Source organism: Candida tropicalis (genome assembly GCF_000006335.3).
Source record: "Candida tropicalis MYA-3404 genomic scaffold supercont3.3, whole genome shotgun sequence".
In the NCBI taxonomy this organism is placed as follows: domain Eukaryota; kingdom Fungi; phylum Ascomycota; class Pichiomycetes; order Serinales; family Debaryomycetaceae; genus Candida; species Candida tropicalis.
In genome coordinates, this window is record NW_003020055.1 from 1189677 (window position 1) to 1207535 (window position 17859).

Sequence of the window (17859 nt, forward strand, 5' to 3'; positions counted from 1 at the left end):
TCAGCACCAGTGGATTCAGCACTTAGTGGATTCAGCACCAGAGGCAGCTGGACCAGATTCGGAAGCACCAGTAGATTGAGCACCGGATTCAGAAGCAGTACCTTCAGTAGATGGAGCGGATTCAGAAGCACCAGTGGATTCAGCACCAGAGGCAGCTGGACCAGATTCGGAAGCACCAGTAGATTGAGCACCGGATTCAGAAGCAGTACCTTCAGTAGATTGGGCACCGGATTCAGAAGCACCAGTGGATTCAGCACCAGAGGCAGCTGGACCAGATTGAGAAGCAGTACCTTCAGTAGATGGAGCGGATTCAGAAGCAGTACCTTCAGTAGATGGAGCGGATTCAGAAGCACCAGTGGATTCAGCACCAGAGGCAGCTGGACCAGATTGAGAAGCAGTACCTTCAGTAGATTGGGCACCGGATTCAGAAGCACCAGTGGATTCAGCACCAGAGGCAGCTGGACCAGATTCGGAAGCACCAGTAGATTGAGCACCGGATTCAGAAGCAGTACCTTCAGTAGATGGAGCGGATTCAGAGGCACCAGTGGATTCAGCACCAGAGGCAGCTGGACCAGATTCGGAAGCACCAGTAGATTGAGCACCGGATTCAGAAGCAGTACCTTCAGTAGATGGAGCGGATTCGGAAGCACCAGTGGATTCAGCACCGGATTCTGAAGCAGTACCTTCAGTAGATGGAGCAGATTCAGTATTTGAGGTTTCTGTAACTTCGCTGGAGGTGTAGGTGAAGGATGATGAGGATTCATCATATTCACTAGATGGGGTAACACTTGAAATGATTGTTTCAGTAGAAGTTAATGGACAGTAGGTGGTAATAACTGTGACTGTTTCAGATTCGGTAACTGTGATGACAGTAACACCTGTTTGGAAGGTAGATTCAGTACAGACGTGGTTATGACAATCAGTAGTAGTAATGACTGTGGTAACGGTTGCTGTGTGAGTTTCATAAGATGTTGACCAAATTCCAGTTGGAGATTCAGTTGTGGAAACTTCTGAAGATGTGGTTGGAGATGCAATTGTAGTATCAGAACTAGTTGGTGGGAGTGAACTACTTTCAGTTGATTCACTGGTAGTAAGCAAGGATGAGGAAGTTCCAGAACAAGTGAAAATAGAACATTTAGTCTTAGTGTAGACACAGTGGTTGGAAGTGTACTTGCTAGTGGTACAAGTGGTAGAAACTGTTGGAGTAGCTACAGAACTGACTTCGGTGGTACTAGCAGTTGTTGGAAGGGAACTACTTTCAGTAGCATCACTAGTGGACAACAATGAAGATGAACTAGATGAGACAGTGTAGATGGAACACTTGGTAGTGGTGTAGACCCAGAACAACTTGGTGTAGGAACCGGTGGTACAGGTAGTAGCGACTGTTGGAGTAGCTACAGAACTAACATCAGTAGAAGTGGCTGAAATAGAACTACTTTCAGTTGATTCACTGGTAGTAAGCAAGGATGAGGAAGTTCCAGAACAAGTGAAAATAGAACATTTAGTCTTAGTGTAGACACAGTGGTTGGAAGTGTACTTGCTAGTGGTACAAGTGGTAGAAACTGTTGGAGTAGCTACAGAACTGACTTCGGTGGTACTAGCAGTTGTTGGAAGGGAACTACTTTCAGTAGCATCACTAGTGGACAACAATGAAGATGAACTAGATGAAACAGTGTAGATGGAACACTTGGTAGTGGTGTAGACCCAGAACAACTTGGTGTAGGAACCAGTAGTACAGGTAGTAGCCACTGTTGGAGTAGCAACGGTAATTGAACTGCTTGCAACAGTCTTAGTCGTTGAAACCAAAGTAGATGATGTTCCAGAAACAGTGAAAACAGAACAATCAGTGGTTGTATAAACCCAGAACCAGTTCTTAGATGTACCAGTAGTACATGTAGTAGACAAACTTGGGTGAATATTTACACTAGTCTTGGTAATTCCACCAGTATTAGAAGTGGTAGTAGTTGGGTGGATATCAACACTTGTCTTTGTAATTGAGCCAGTACTAATAGTAGAAGTGGATTCATCACAATTGCTTGGTTTTGACCAATGCCAATACCATGGCTTCGATTTTGTAGAATGGACGACAAGGGTTTTAGAACAGGTAGATTTGATAACTTCGTGAGAGGTAGTCAATGGACAATAAGTAGTATAAGCAGTGGTAACACCAGAATGAATAGTGGTGGTTTTAGTAACACCAGTAGGGGTAGCATGATTGGAACATACACCTCCAGAACATTTGGTAACAGTAACCATAGTTGTAGAAGGAGCATATTCAGTGACCCAGTACGTAGTTTCTTGGTCATTATCTTTATTCATATTAATGACCCCCGCTGCTGCGGCAGATACAATACCAGCCAAAGCGACAATTGACTCGAATTTCATAGCGGTTCAAATGGTTTGGTCGATAGCGAATGGAAAACAAAAAAAAAGGAGAAAGAAAATTCCAAATCTGAATATATGTTTTGTAGATCCAGGAAATGAATTCTTATTTATACAACCATACCATTCATTCAAAGGAGGCGATTGATCAGCAAAATGCAAAAAAAAGAAAAGTAAAAAAATCAGAAATGTTAACCAAACTTAGTGAAAAACATTTTGTACTCTCTGGCACCTTTCCATACTAATCAGTCAAATATCCTTATAATGAAGTAGGGTCCGGCAAGGCATTTTTCCAAACAAGTAATCACAATTAATCTTTTAGCATCAAGGGCTAAACTGCAAAAATTCCAAACCATTTAGTGAAACTTTCCGAATGCATAGGCTATACGCAAAAAGGAAAACCATTTTTCTTTTTTTATTTTTATCATTATTGATGTAAAATAAAAAGTAATCAAGCGTCAGAAAGATTTTCAAGTGATAAATTTTTTTGTTGATTTGATAGTTCGCGATGATTTTGCGCCAGGTCGTGTACACGCGTGAATTTTTCATTATTTTTTTTTTTTTCTAACCGCCAATTCTACAGCAAGTTTAACATACACAAAACGAAGGGATGAAATACACATATGAACCGCAATGATGTGAATTCCGATTGGGATAATTTCCGGAGTGCTGAGTATATATTGCCTGCAAAGGACAAAAGTAACAATTAGTGTATAAATTAAAGCGTGCATACGCTGACGGTTTGACTTCGTGTTTGTACTGACAACAACTCAGGGTATTCCATTAGCTGTGTAGTAGAAATATCCTTCTGATTCACAATTGTAAATTTACCCAAGCATTTCTGGGTTGAAACAGTTCTGTTTTGGGTTTGAGCAAAGTGTTTTTGTCGGTGATCAATTCTCCGCTGTGATAAAAGTGTGAAGTGTTGGGCGGGTATTTGCATTTTGATGAGTATATATTGAAACAATGGATTAATTCGAAGAAAAAGGCTCCTGATATAAAGTTAAAGTGGGTGAAAAGGGAGAAATGTGTGTGTGATAGAGATGCACCCATAACGGAATCAGCCTGCAGAGATTAAAAAGGGGGCAACCTACTACCACGCATGTATCAATTGATGCTGCAGAAAAGTATGTCCGCCATATCCGATGGTTGACATCTTCTTGATTCGATACTGGTATTCATATTACTGCTTCAAGGTAGGAATACTTGATGTTCAAGTGTAGAGTGAAAGTTTTTTACTGGTTGAAGTAAAAAGTTGGTACGAGAGTATAGTTGGATTTTTGCATTGAGAAGAATAGCAAAGTTGACGAGCGAAATACAGTTGCTGTAAATCCTTAGGTAATGTGAGACAATGTTTTGCTAGGATATCAAGTGGCGATCATTATTTTGAAGTGATCCGATTTAGTGAAAACAAAGAAACAAAGCCATGTAAAAGATGCAAATTATTAAAATTAATATTATTATCATTGTATAAATTAATTTTGTGCATAACAATGTATATCCATTAAATATATATATATATATATATATAAATTCAGGCGATTGGAGCAATTAAAGGAACGTCCATCTCTCATCTCAATCTATTGGTCGAAGAGTTTTGATATCACAAGTAATAAAACTTCTTCAGGTGATTTTACATCATGCCCGAATTTCGGGCACCTGTTGAAAGTTCGTACACATGTTTGGTCTAGTTTCCAGCAGAAAGGGATTATGGTACCGTATATGTGAACCATAATGAACATTTTGAGTCTTTAGTGTGTTTCAACAAATATTAAATTGTTGTAGGCTAGGTGTTTTGTACCATGCATGTGACCAGCAATGTATTGGTTATTAACATTCTTGTTCTTAACCAAATTTCAGTGAGAGTTAAGAAATAATTTCCAACAATCCTATAAAAGACACAAAGAACAACTGTATCCTTCTTCACTTCTCTTCCCTTCTTTCTATTCCATTTTGTGGAAAAATGGAAAAATTTTGAACAATTGGCTAATCACAAAGAACCAATCCTTGTAGGGTGTTCATTCTTCCCTTTAAAAGCTTGCATGCATTAAAATTCCCCGGGCTCATTAATGTGCTCATTAAAATTTTGCACAAAGAATGATGAAACACAAAACTAAATAAGACAAACAATGAGTGGGTCAAATGCACCCTGATAGAGAAGAAGACCACCGAACAATAAGGCATTCCTTTGTACTCTTCTCCTTCTCCTTTGTCTTCCCCCTCGCCCTCCCCATTTCCATTTCCATTTCCATTTCCATGGGCAAATGGAATTTCAAGTTTCCCACTTTTGCTCAATTTCATTGGTTGATTGGTGGCTGGGGTGGTCGTTTTAATTACCGCGAATTTCCCACTAGTACAAATTGTATATTTTATTTTTGGTCCACAATGAAAATACACAAGTAAGGAAGTGTATTACGAACTACAGTATGACTTACATTACATACGAGCTTGACTGAAAAAAAAAAGGAAAATTCCCTCAACAAGTATTCAGCTGTAAAGTCAATGAATCGTCAATCCGATTAAACAAGATTATCCCTTGCATCAATGTAAATGTATTTATAGACATAGTAGAGCCAGATGGTTGACGAACAATATTGGTTATGAAGGTGAGCAAGATATCTTCGTCTATCAACGCACACAACACTTGCATGCGGTTGACCGGTTTGTCGATTAGAACATTTTACATATCCCATCGTAAAAGACAGCTTATTATTAAACAATGGTAATAAATATTTGAACAAGAATTGGTGCATCAAACAGAACAAACTTCTAAGCATTGTTATAATTATTATAATTTGACTTTAGTGGTAACCCTTTCGTTCATTCCTTTTTTTCCTTTGTTACTATTTCAGTTATGGAAACTCCAATAATAAATTCCTGCTTCCAAAAAGCCACAATTTGAAGAGACACGGAAACTAATGATCAACAACGATGATGTTGCTCAATAGAACAGTCATCTTTATGTGTTCCAACTCTCTACTAAGAAAATGATGTTTGTGTTTCCGGCCAATCATTAGCCCGAGGCAAAACTGCTAAAAGAAAAAAAAAATCCGGGAATAAGACTTGCTCTGGTGTGTTCATAGTTGAATAAATGATTCCATTTATAGAATAAAAGACATTCGTCTGTTTCTTTCTTTCTTTTTCACCACTTTTGTCATTACCTTCCACTAGTACTCCAGGCGGTTAAAAAAAAGAGAGACAGGCGTCGGTATTACCGAAATACACAGATATGATTTTTTTTGACGGGGAGGAGCGCGGATAGATAGATTCCTCTATTCCAAATGTTATGAGCATTGGACTTACCCTTGGCTTCTTCTGTTTCACCTTGGTGTAGAAACAAAAGATGGAGTTCCACTTGCCTTTGTCATTAAAAGAGCGTATATTTGGGTATTGATTCTAGAAACAGGGTAATTCACAGAGAAAATTAAAGTCGCCATCTTTTAAATGGAACATTCTATAGTTTGTAGAATTTAAAGAATTATCTATAAACATTCCCCAGTTCCATTCCCTGGATTACAAAACCAAAAACTATCCCACATAACCTCGTACGTTATTTTTCCATGTCTTTTCATTTCTTTTTCATTGTTGGCTGTTGTTCTTTTTGGGGTAATGTAAATAGTTCAGGAATTAATCCAACATGGAAACTCGCCCTTTCATGCATCGAAACTAATTAGTTATCATGTCGGATAAAGTTGCCATTAATTGTTTGAAGCACAAATCAATCAATTCTGGGAAATAAAGTCTAAGAAAAACCAAAAACATAAAACAAAAATAATAACCGTTGAAGAATAATATATTGTGAATCATGTGTTTCTAAATTGTAAAAAATTCGCTTAGCCCGATATTTGCTGTTTTTTTAGTCTAGTTAAGATTTATGATTACTAATTGGATCGTTTATGGGCTTAACGACTTTTTCATCAAGATGAAAAGAAGACAGCAAACAGAAAATAGTTGCAAATGACCTAAAAAAAAATTTTTTCTTTCTTTTTTTGTTGTTCAAAAGTTCCCAGTATTTTTGCAACCTATGCATACACATGAAATTTACGTCACCGCAGTTTCCCTGCTCTTCACTTCTCTTCTCTTCTCTCCTCTTCTCTTCAACTATCTTCTATTATCTTACCTCATCATGCTTGACAATTCTTGGACAGGGCCGGAAAAATAAAATAAAAGAAAAAGAAAAAGAAAAAGAAAAGAATGAACAGCAAGGCAAAGCTATGCGAAGCTATGCAAATCTATGCAGGGAATGTTGAACAGTAGTCAACTAATGTTGTTTTCTTCATTTACGCTTCTTTAATATTAAGTTTCAGATTGGTATTGTTGATCATCGAAAGGATTTATGTTCTTCGTCTAATTACAACTCGCAATTACGCCTTGAATGATTATACTGGTACTTATATTTTACGTCTAATCGAGGCGAACATTTACTTAAGATGAACATCGAATATACAATAAACCATCATATGATCTAAAATACCCATCTCTCGATTGTTTGTCTCTACTGCAATATCAGTCTGGTTATTGTTATCTATTCAATGATTTTCAGAATTTCAGATTTTTCTTTTTTCTTTTTTTTTTGACTTGCTGTTGTTAAATTATCTTTTTGTGTAATAAATTAATCCAGGGATATTTCTCGTGATATGCTTCACGTGTAATGTCACGTGATTATATAACTTATGTTGGTTACTTTACTTATTATCTTGTTAATAGCTAAGTAATTGTAGATCATGAAGTGTTAATACTTTAACATATTGTATTTGTAATATGTCTTTTTTTTGTAATTTATTTTTTTTTTGCAATTGTACATTTTACTACATTTTCGATTCAAATTTTAAGTAAATTCAATAGAAACCTAACCCTAACAAACGCTACCAAATGGTGGTATTAAATAATGGTACATAATTCAATAACCATTGTCCACAGGTTTACATAATTGTTATATAATTATTACTAAACAACCAATTGAGCTCCTGATACTAATTATAGAGCAGTTTATAAATGTTGGTGCAAGATTGTCACATCTCAAGTATCGAGCTGATTTAATATTATGTCCATTTGAACAAACAAAAAATTTATTAGAATCAACTGACTACTTTAGGGTATTCTTTAAAATATCAAACATCTAATGGATGTAATTTCCTGTTCATGAAAATTCATCTTGTACATGCTTTTAAGGAAAATAAAAATAAGTCACGTGACTAAAATTGCTTGAGATGTACAATACTACAAAGATATCAGTGTAAAAATATTAACAAAACTGAAAATATGGACTATTCATTCTAAAGATATTGTTTGAGATTAAGTTGGCAATAGTTATTCCAAAAGGGTGTCATTAATGTGGTTCATTTAACGCTAATATTTTACAAGCTACATCCGAATATCCTGAAGTTAGAGATTTTTTTTACCATTAGACAAAATACATTGTAATAATGGTAAACACGTTCTATTAGGTATACTAGTCATTCGAGAGGATCATTGTCACCCATTGTATGTGAAAAAAAACAGCAAATTGAAATTGATAATTGCTAATTCTGACAAAATCACAAGAAATTCCTAGATCTTGTATAACTATCTGATATATAAAGATTGCGCACTAGTCCGTATTTATCAGAGACTTTTCTTATCATCTTGTTAATGTGTAATCCCGGCCTTCCGGTTTTGTTCGGTGCGCCGGTAGCTGATCCGAGTCTAACTTTAAAGCAAAAATAAAATAAAAAAAAAACGCAATTAATTTTGACATGGAAATCTATAAAGATACGACAAGATGGATGAGGATTGTAAATATCGTTAGTGGTTTCTGTTAATTATTTCTTTTTCTATATTTCACTTATATCGTCAGAACCAATGAAAGTATCATCATTTGATCCACGACCGGAAATATTTAAATCTCAATTTCATGAAATCATAGTGGTTGGATTGATATGTTTAGCGCAATTACTCACCCAAGGTGGTATAACCATGTCATTATCTTCAATGAATATAATTTTAAAATCCTTTAATAGTATTGATTCAACTAAACAAGTCTGGTTTATGGGATCTTATGCTTTAACAGTAGGAACATTTATTTTAATAAGTGGGAAATTAGGAGATATTTTTGGATTAAAATTAATATTTGTCATTGGTTGGATTTGGATAACTATATTTTCAATAATAACAGGCATTTCAAATTATGTATCCATTGAATTTTTCATCATATGTAGAGCATTACAAGGAATTGGATTTGCATTATTGATACCTTGTGGAATGGGAATATTGGGACATATTTATCCTAATGGGAAACGTAAAAACTTTGCCTTTGGTTGTGTTGGTGCTAATGGTCCAATTGGTGCTTATATTGGTGCAATAATGAGTGCTGTTATATCTCAATTATGGTGGTGGCCATGGAATTTCTGGATATTAAGTATAGTAAGTGCCGTACTTACCGTGGCATCTTGGGTATTTATTCCAAATGTGAATATTCGTGATACAGTTGATTTATTTAATAAATTAGATCCATGGGGGTGTTTAACTGGGGTTTCAGGGTTGATTTTATTGAATTTTGTATGGAATCAAGGTCCAATTCAAGGATGGAATACAGTATATGTAATTGTATTGTTGATTGTTGCTGTTTTATTCATTATTGCATTTTTCTTATTGGAATTACATGTGTCCAAGTATCCATTAATACCGAAACCAATATTCAATATTAAAATCGGAATGATTCTTGCTTGTATAAGTTGTGGATGGGGATCATTTGGAGTTTGGCAATACTATTATTGGAATATTATAATGAATCTTCGACAGTACACTCCCATTGAAGGTGGATTGACGTATACTCCATTTTTAGTATTGGGGGTGATTGCCTCATTGTTTGTTTCCTATGTTATTTCACATACGAAACCATCTTATATTATATGTTTTGCTACCATTTGTTTTATGATAGGAGATTTGATGTTAGCTGTAACACCAATCAAACAATCTTTCTTTAGGTTAACTTTTGGGCAAATGTTTATCTTGTGCTGGGGTATGGATATGTCATTTCCTGCTGCTTCAATAATCCTCAGTGACATATTACCCAACCATCATCAAGGTATGGCTGGCTCTTTGGTATCCACGATGATTAATTACTCTGTGAGTTTGTTCTTGGCAATGTCAAGTTGTGTTGAGATTGAAATCATGAAGCGTACTAATGATCAGTTGTTGAGTTATAGAAGTGGGTTATATTTTGGTATAGGAGTTGCTTGTCTTGGTGTCTTGTGTTCAGTGATCTTTATATTTATCCAAAAGGATGATGGTGCAGGCACGAATGATTTGATCAAGCAACAAGAGTTTATAGATTCAAGTAAGGAAAGCTTATAGAGTGATAGATGTGCAAATTGCCTAATCTGGAAATCTACCGAGCGGCGTTCTGTGCATTTCCCAAATTGGGAAATTTTAAGGAACTTGCCAACAAAGAAAAACGAGAAATTCTCTAACATGAACAAATCTCCACCACTACGAATAAATTTTTCAATCATTTACAATTTCCATCAACAAGTGTTCTTTTCTACAATTGAGTTTAAACAAAGATGAAGCTGTCATTATTACCGGTATTATCCTTAATTCCACTATCACTAGCCAGATCATTCTACGTAGCTACAAATCAAAACGTGGCATGTTTAGAAATTAAAACCCCATCATCATCAATATCACTTACTAAAACTATAGGTACAGCAAGTGGAGCCAATCCACCAGTATTGATATTTAATTATAATGATAGAAATCTATTACCAATTCCAAATTTTGATTATTTAGTAACTGATAGGAAAATTGATGATTATTTCAATGAAACTGGATTTCTTTTCCCAAAGGGAATTCTGGGGTCTACATATAATGATATATTAATTGATACTTTAGAATATAATATTAGTACACCAGGAACTTATTGTATTTATTCACCAATTATTGATGGTTATGAATATCGTGTTGATATTAATGAATCGAATATATATTTGGATAATGTGATTTTCTGTATGGTTAATATCTTATCTAATTTATTCTTTACTGGGTTTTTTGGTAAACAAAAGAAAGTGATTTTTAAATTAATCAGTAAATTTACCTTTTTGAAGGTGATTCTTTATGGAATTTCATTAGTGTTATCATTAAAATTTAATATTATTCAATATACTGAAGATTTGGCATCAGCTGTGGATGAAGTTTTCACATTACTATTCTTACTTGGTTATGGTACTGTCTACGCCAATTATGAAAATCAAAATGTTAAAAGAATTGCTATTGTTACTATATTAACTATTACTCCATCGATTTTATCTCGTTATTTTGATTTGAAAACAAATGTAACCAACATTGTGATTAATAACAAATATTACAATGTAGCTAATGGCGTTTTAGGGTCAGATAAATTTGATGGGTTGAGTGTTTTGAAAAGAGTTGTTCGTGATGTTAGCATTCATAGATTCAGTGTTCCTATTGCATTTTTATATGGGTTGAGTAAGTTTGTTAAATTGACCACTTTTATTTATGCTTTTAGACAAACTTCTGCACAATTAGTAGGTGGAACCAAAACAAGTTATACTTGGAGTGTTATCCTTTGGTTATTTGTCTATCCATTAGCTAGCTTTGGATTATATCCTGATTTGGTTTACAATTATTATAAAGTTCTTGATTATAGTAAAGTATTGGCTGAGTTTAATTTGCAATTTTTAAGAGATAAATATTGGGTGTTGTTTTTGGATGAACTCCATTGGTTGTTATTCTATTCTCTTTGGTTTGCTGGTGTTAGAGGCTTGGTTGTGGATGATGGTGTTGCTGTTGATAAAGACAAGAAACAAGAGTGAGTGCTACCATATGATATTGTGATTCTTTGCGAGAGAAGAAAAAAAAAAATCCACGAACAAAAATGTAAACAAAAAAACAATTCACTTCATTTCAACCAAGCAACCAAGCAACCAACCGTGTATCCATTCACTCACGTATAGATGTGTGAGTTTTCATAGATCACGTTACTTCAAATAGGAAATATATTCATTGTCTACATATATAATACTACGTTGTTTCATCATAATATTATTTTGATCTGTGTACTTTTCATTCATATAATTCCCTTGCATTTTGTTTCATCCCTGTTTCATATCAAATAAATACCATGGCTTTAGATAATATAAAATCCCCATCACCTTCACGAGAGGAAACTAGTAATAATAAAAGACCCTTGTCAGAAATATCACCAAATATACCACGAACTTCTAAAACAATAGGATTCAAGAAAAGAAGAAATTCATTAGGATTTGAAATGGCTAGTATTCCAAGTAATTTTAAATCCAAAATCCCACAACTTTCAAATTCTTTAGGGTCATCTTCAGGTTCATTAGGAGGGTCATCATCAGGATCATCTGCAGGTTCAACATCATCTTCAATATCAATACCACAAGGTATACTATCTATTCAAGAAAGATTAAAACGAAAATCAACAATACGTCTGAATTTTAAAAATGTTCAATCTGTTGTTACTTCATCTACTTCACAAATAAGTGAATTACAAGAAGAATATTATTCTTTAAATGAATCTTATAAACGACAAGCACAATTTTTAGAAAATCAAGAAATTGAATTGAATAAATTGAAACGAATTTTTAAAAATACTTATTATAAAATTGAAAAAATTTCAAATTTAATTAATGAAAAACAAATTCATTTGGAATTTATTGAAGAGGATATTGTATCATTTATTGAACAAGAAGAAAAATTGATTAATTTGAAAATTAAAGAATATGAAATGAAATTAAATTCTCAATTTAAAGAATTGGAATTTGAAATGATGAATGAATTGGAAGATGCAAAAAAATTTGATTTTACCGATTTGATTGAAAATGTTGAAAGTTTGACTAGAAAGAGAGATGTTGTAAAGAATGAAATTGAAGAATTGAAAGAGAAGGTAAATGAAAGATTGAATGAAGAAACAAAAATGTTTGAAACGGAATTGGCAAATAAGATTGAACCTTTAGTTGAACAGAAGAAAACAATACAACTGGAATTGGATGATAAAAAGAAGGAACTTGAAAAAATTCTGATGGAACATTATCAACAAGAGTCTACGTTAGTAGAGAAACAAACTGATATTGATGTTGTCAAACATGAAATTTCTAGAATTGAACAAATTATGAATAATTTCCAAGCAACCAAAAAATCACTAGAATCAGATCTTGATAAAGTTGATCAAGAACTATCTTCCATAATGACCAAAGATTCTGAAGAACAAAAGGAATATGATATTATTCATTCAGAATATTCCATCCTTCGGAATAAGATTTCCAAACATGATCATCAACGAAGAGTTTTAGAAAATTCAATAATGGAATATGAAGGTAAATTCCGAGTTTATGGAATTGGTACCGATGTCAATTTATTTAATAAATCATTTACTGTAAATAACCCTTCGAGTTTTATAATTGAAGAATTTCAATGTTTGGTTAAATCAGTATTGAAAAATCGTAATGTTTGTATTATTAACAATTATCTACCTGGTGGATCAATTGTAATTAATTCATTTGAAAATTTCAAACAACAAAATAGTATCTATCAATGTATTTCTATAAAAGATGATGATATTTGTGATTTATTAAATTCAAACATGTCGGTGGATACTTTATTTCAACATCAAAAAATGATTATTGATGATTTTGATCAATTTAAACAAGTTGTTGAAGATTTAGATTCTACTATATCTGAAGAATTAGCTATTCATATTATATCCAATGAAAAGACGAAATTCATTGTGGTTGATTGTTCAAGAGTAGATATTGACAAACAAAAGAATATACTTTCAAGATTTATAAAGAGTGATATCAAGGGTAATGATTTCTTGGGTTGTTTGTTGAATTGGTTATATAAAAATTGTACTGCTTTGTTTTTATACGATGCTAAAGATCAAGAATCAATCAATTTATTAAATACTATAAATTCTATAGATATACCTTCTTAATCAATATAGAAAGGAAAAATAAGAAGTAAATTAAATTTTAACTACTCATAGTCATTCTTTTTTTTTTTTATTGATCACATTGTTGATACAAGATCATGTAATACCCATTTCAATTCATCAGCAGAACCAATATGAGCATCGGGTCTTGGTATAACTGAAGAATTTGAATTATCTTTCTTTTGAGGAGATGATGTGGTACTAGCAGGAGCACCAGCTGCAACTGCAGATTCTTTAGCAATATATTCTATACTTTTTGGAGGTAATTCATAATCCAAACCATTTCCATCATTTATCATATCATCATTTTCCAACATAACATTAGATAATCTTAATTTTGGACCATTTGGTTCAATTAAATGAGGATACATTTCAAAAGTATCATATAAATCCTCAATACATAAGGTTATATCTTTACTTGATGTGGCTTCTTCAAATTTACTTTTACTTTTACCATTATTAGTAGTTGATGTTGATGTAGTGGTGGTGGTGGTAGATTTATCTAATGGAACATAACTATCATTAGTATATTTATTCTTTCTAAATTTAGCAACATCAATTGCAGTTTCAACGATATTTTTCAAATGAGATTCTAAACCTAATAATAAAACTTCCATCACACCTGGATTCATACCACCAGTTAAACCATATTCTCTCATGGTCATCAACATATGTCTTGATAAATTGTCATAATCAGGAATTTCATAATTTTCTGTTGCTATTGGTGTATTAATACCATTTAAAACATCTTGTTGCCATTGAACAAGATTATTCACTTGTAATTGTTGCTGTTCTTTATCTTGAATCATAGGAATTTTAGGTAAAATAGAATGTCTAGTAAGAATAATATCAGTTGCAATTTTATTCTTTTTACCACTATCTCTTGAAATATCAATGATTCTTTTACGTTCCTTAACAGGTAATCCCATGATAATACTTTTAAATTTCTCAAGTTGATTATTCTTATTCTTTGTAATTTTACCAGATTTTTTATTAAAGAAATTAGAAAATTCATTTGATAATTCCATAGGATTGTCTTTTAAAGAATTAGCAAAATTCAATAATAATAATTTATTATGATATTTCAATAATTTCTTCTCTTTAAGAATGGGTATTATAATAGATATTAATTCTTGACGTGATAATTTACCAATTAAAAATAGACTCAATGTTTCATGATATTTCTCCCAATTCCTACCTAATTTAGTTTGAAACTCTCGTATTAGTTTCTCCATTTCTAATCTCTTAAAACTCTTTGCTTTCTTTTGAGGTTGTCCAGCCATCCCTGTCGCTGTTGAAGGTTGCGTGGTTGTACCTTTAGTTGTTGTTGTTGTTGTTGTAGCAGTGGTGGTGGTATTTGCCGTACCATTCTTGTTTAGTGGATTGATAGCAGAAGATGTGGCTGTGGAACTAGTAGTGGTAGTATTTACTTGTGAAGTCATACTGGTTGGGGGTAATAATAATTATTAACTATAAAAGATTGCAAAATTAGGATTAAAGGAAGTGTTGCAGATTATACTGATGAAAAAATGAAAAAAAAAAAAAAAAAGATTACAGGATTAATGCTAATGAAATATATGGAAATGAAAATAATGAGAAATAAATAAATAGTAATAGATTAATGTGTTAGACAGACTCACGTGATCCAATAATAATAATAAAAACAACAATATTGATTGATTGATTGGTTGATGGATGGATGGATGGATGGATAGACGGTTGATTGATTCTGTTGATTCTGATTGATTTGGTCGACAGTCAAATTTTTTTTTTCTTTCTCTCTGTTGGGTTTTTTTGTTTATCACAAAATTTGGCAAACAAATTTTTTTTTGTTTGTTTGGTTCATGAGAGATTTGATTTGTATGGTGTTTTTGTTGATTCACGTGATTGATACACAGGTTGTGGATAGAATAATGTGTAAGAATGAACATGTCTCCTAGTAATAATATACTATTCATTTGAATGGTTTTTGATAATAAATGAGAGCGAGTAAGTTCATTGTCTTGTATGTGTAGTAGAGAAATATATCAGAGACAACTTCTTAAAAGAAAAAGTCGGTACGATTGTATTGGTAAAGGAACGACCGTCATTGTTAAAAAAAAACCAACAGTCACGGGTAGATTGCTGACTAATCAATGATGCCCGCACCCAGTTAGTTCTATACTTTCAGCAAGTATCTGGTGACAGTTCATAACCAGTAGAACAGAGCAGTTGTCGTATTTTATCGTTGTCTAGAGGGACATCTTTATTTAAAGCCTAGTTGAGGTATTAGTATTAGTGTGTCGCGTGGTGCCAGGCATTTTTGCTTACAAATTAAACTATGCTAATCTAAAACCCGAAAAGCACTAAATAATAGATTACAAACTATTTGGGTAATTCCGGTATCATGTCCCCACATAGCGGAATATCCAGTTATAATAATAATAATAATATGAAGAGGAGGAGTCTTTGTGATTTCACATTATATCTGACTATAGACCAATGCACGACTCTTTTCATGCAACGTGGATTTTCATAGTTATGAGTCGAAGTTTAATTGTAAATATGAACACTTTTGCGCTTATACCAGCCAAGAAACAGATTGTAATGACAATGAAGTAGTTAAATATTTTGGAACTATTTAACTTCCCTTGGGTAATCTGATGCCAACGAACTAAACCCGAGACGAGGAAGTTAAAGATCCAACATCTTTGTAACTTACAAGATCGTTCCGAGACTCGGGATGCGGCTACACCCGAGAAATTTTGCTTGGCCCAATTTATTGTTCGGGATGTGTGTGTCATCACCAAAAAGTCGATGGTTTGCGGATAAAGTGACAATGATTATAATATTTTTTTCTTCTTTCTGTTTTAAAAAAATATATATATAATAGAAGATGATCCCTGTTTAGTCCAAATTGATCTAATTTACATAAATTATCATTTATTCTTTTCAGTATTTCATCACAATCATCATCACTTGTCAAAGATGTCAAATTTACAGGAATCAAGCTCTGATTCAAAGAGATCAGAATTACCTCCAACTACTAGTTCAGAACATTCAATACAACATTTCATCCCAACAGCAAATTCCGACAGCAGTCAACTAGAAGCACAAAATGATAATCAAGATGATTATAACGAATTAGGAGAATCAATTTCAAGACAATCAACAGTGCTACAAAGGTTTCAAAGTAGATATTCATTTTTCAGTAAAAAAATAGACAAACAAAGAAATGATATCTATCTCAGTTTTTTAAAAGTATATTTGATCATAGCAATTGGCTGTCTAGGTGTGTTTTCTATTTATTGGGGATCATTTTATAGGAGACAATCCAGAGTTAAAAATCTAAGAATGTTGGTGGTTTTGGAAGATCAACAATCCGATGAAATACCTCCTATTTATGGGAATCAAATGAGAGAGTTATTGCAAACAGGTTATGTTAAACTGCTCGGTGATTGGCATATTTATAACTACACGGAATTCGAGGAAATTGCCATAAAACACAATAATACTGTCGAGGAAGAAGTGATACGAGAAATCCATCATCAACAATACTGGTCTTGTATCTATATCAAACAAAATACATCTATTGATATTTATAATGGTTTGGCCAATGGTCAGTTTTTCAATGCTAGTAATGCCACATATTCTTATTATGAAACAGGAAGACATTTGACAAGCATGCCAACTATTATTCAGTCCATTCAAGAAGTACAAACTTTATGGCTCGATGAGAATCTGGTAATGAGTGAGATAATTAAATTGGGAAATATCACTTTAGATAATGAAAATTCCATAAACACAGCAATACAATCATTAGGATTCCAATTGGTGGATCGTATACCATTAGTCAATGATGTCCTTATTGCTAGTTTGCAAATTGGTCTTTTGTATTTAGTTATTGTTAGTTTCTTCAGTTTCAATTTCTTCGATGGGGTTCATAAATCAGTAGCGCAAGTGGTTAAAAAACCGCATTTTTTACTTTATAGAACAATTTCTTCTATTGTTTCATATTTTGTTATTAGTTTAATGTTTGGATTGGTTACATTGGCATTCCAAGTGAGTTTCTCAGTTACGTTTGGCAAATCAGGTTTTTTGGTATACTGGATGGTTACTTTTCTCACTATGTGGACAGTAGGATTAGCTTCTGAGTTGGCTGCTTTGATAATTATTCCAATTTACCCTCCATTGTTAGGATTTTGGTTAATTTTCTGGGTTATCATTAATATTACTCCTTCGTTTACCCCAATAGCTCTTCTACCAGAATTTTTCCGATACGGGTATGCTATGCCATTGCATAATGCGTTTGAGATATATTGTGTGATATTTTTCAATACTTACAAAGGTCAAATTGGTAGGAATATTGGTATTATAATTGCTTGGGTGGTGGTATTAACAGCATTGACACCTTTAGTATTGATTCATTTTAGCAAACAGATGGCCAAGAAAGCAGCCAGAGCAGCTGAAGCTGAAGCAAAAGAAAAATAATAGCAATATATGAGTGTATATATAGTTTTATTTCTAATAATTACAATAAGGTC

General features: G+C 33.2%; 7 protein-coding genes across 7 annotated transcripts; 4 read left to right on the top strand and 3 right to left on the bottom strand. All coding sequences in view use genetic code 12, as the record gives it.

The window, feature by feature from the left end:
* Positions 1 to 15: 15 nt before the first annotated feature.
* On the bottom strand, positions 16 to 2385 carry PGA18 (Pga18p; the record flags this gene model as incomplete). The annotated part of the gene is made up of 1 exon (XM_002548242.1): positions 16 to 2385. The coding sequence occupies one exon, from the start codon at positions 2383 to 2385 to the stop codon at positions 16 to 18; it is 2370 nt and encodes a 789-aa protein (XP_002548288.1).
* Positions 2386 to 8223: 5838 nt separating this feature from the next.
* On the top strand, positions 8224 to 9717 carry CTRG_02586 (uncharacterized protein; the record flags this gene model as incomplete). Its single annotated transcript, XM_002548243.1, has 1 exon — positions 8224 to 9717. One exon carries the CDS (start codon positions 8224 to 8226, stop codon positions 9715 to 9717), a length of 1494 nt encoding a protein of 497 aa, XP_002548289.1.
* A 209-nt stretch (positions 9718 to 9926) lies between these two features.
* Positions 9927 to 11195, top strand: CTRG_02587 (uncharacterized protein; the record flags this gene model as incomplete). The annotated part of the gene is made up of 1 exon (XM_002548244.1): positions 9927 to 11195. The coding sequence occupies one exon, from the start codon at positions 9927 to 9929 to the stop codon at positions 11193 to 11195; it is 1269 nt and encodes a 422-aa protein (XP_002548290.1).
* A 308-nt stretch (positions 11196 to 11503) lies between these two features.
* USO5 (Uso5p) lies at positions 11504 to 13339 on the top strand (the record flags this gene model as incomplete). Its single annotated transcript, XM_002548245.1, has 1 exon — positions 11504 to 13339. One exon carries the CDS (start codon positions 11504 to 11506, stop codon positions 13337 to 13339), a length of 1836 nt encoding a protein of 611 aa, XP_002548291.1.
* Positions 13340 to 13413: 74 nt separating this feature from the next.
* Positions 13414 to 14778, bottom strand: CTRG_02589 (uncharacterized protein; the record flags this gene model as incomplete). The annotated part of the gene is made up of 1 exon (XM_002548246.1): positions 13414 to 14778. The coding sequence occupies one exon, from the start codon at positions 14776 to 14778 to the stop codon at positions 13414 to 13416; it is 1365 nt and encodes a 454-aa protein (XP_002548292.1).
* A 123-nt stretch (positions 14779 to 14901) lies between these two features.
* Positions 14902 to 15294, bottom strand: CTRG_02590 (uncharacterized protein; the record flags this gene model as incomplete). The annotated part of the gene is made up of 1 exon (XM_002548247.1): positions 14902 to 15294. One exon carries the CDS (start codon positions 15292 to 15294, stop codon positions 14902 to 14904), a length of 393 nt encoding a protein of 130 aa, XP_002548293.1.
* Positions 15295 to 16303: 1009 nt separating this feature from the next.
* CTRG_02591 (uncharacterized protein) lies at positions 16304 to 17806 on the top strand (the record flags this gene model as incomplete). The annotated part of the gene is made up of 1 exon (XM_002548248.1): positions 16304 to 17806. The coding sequence occupies one exon, from the start codon at positions 16304 to 16306 to the stop codon at positions 17804 to 17806; it is 1503 nt and encodes a 500-aa protein (XP_002548294.1).
* Positions 17807 to 17859: the final 53 nt, after the last annotated feature.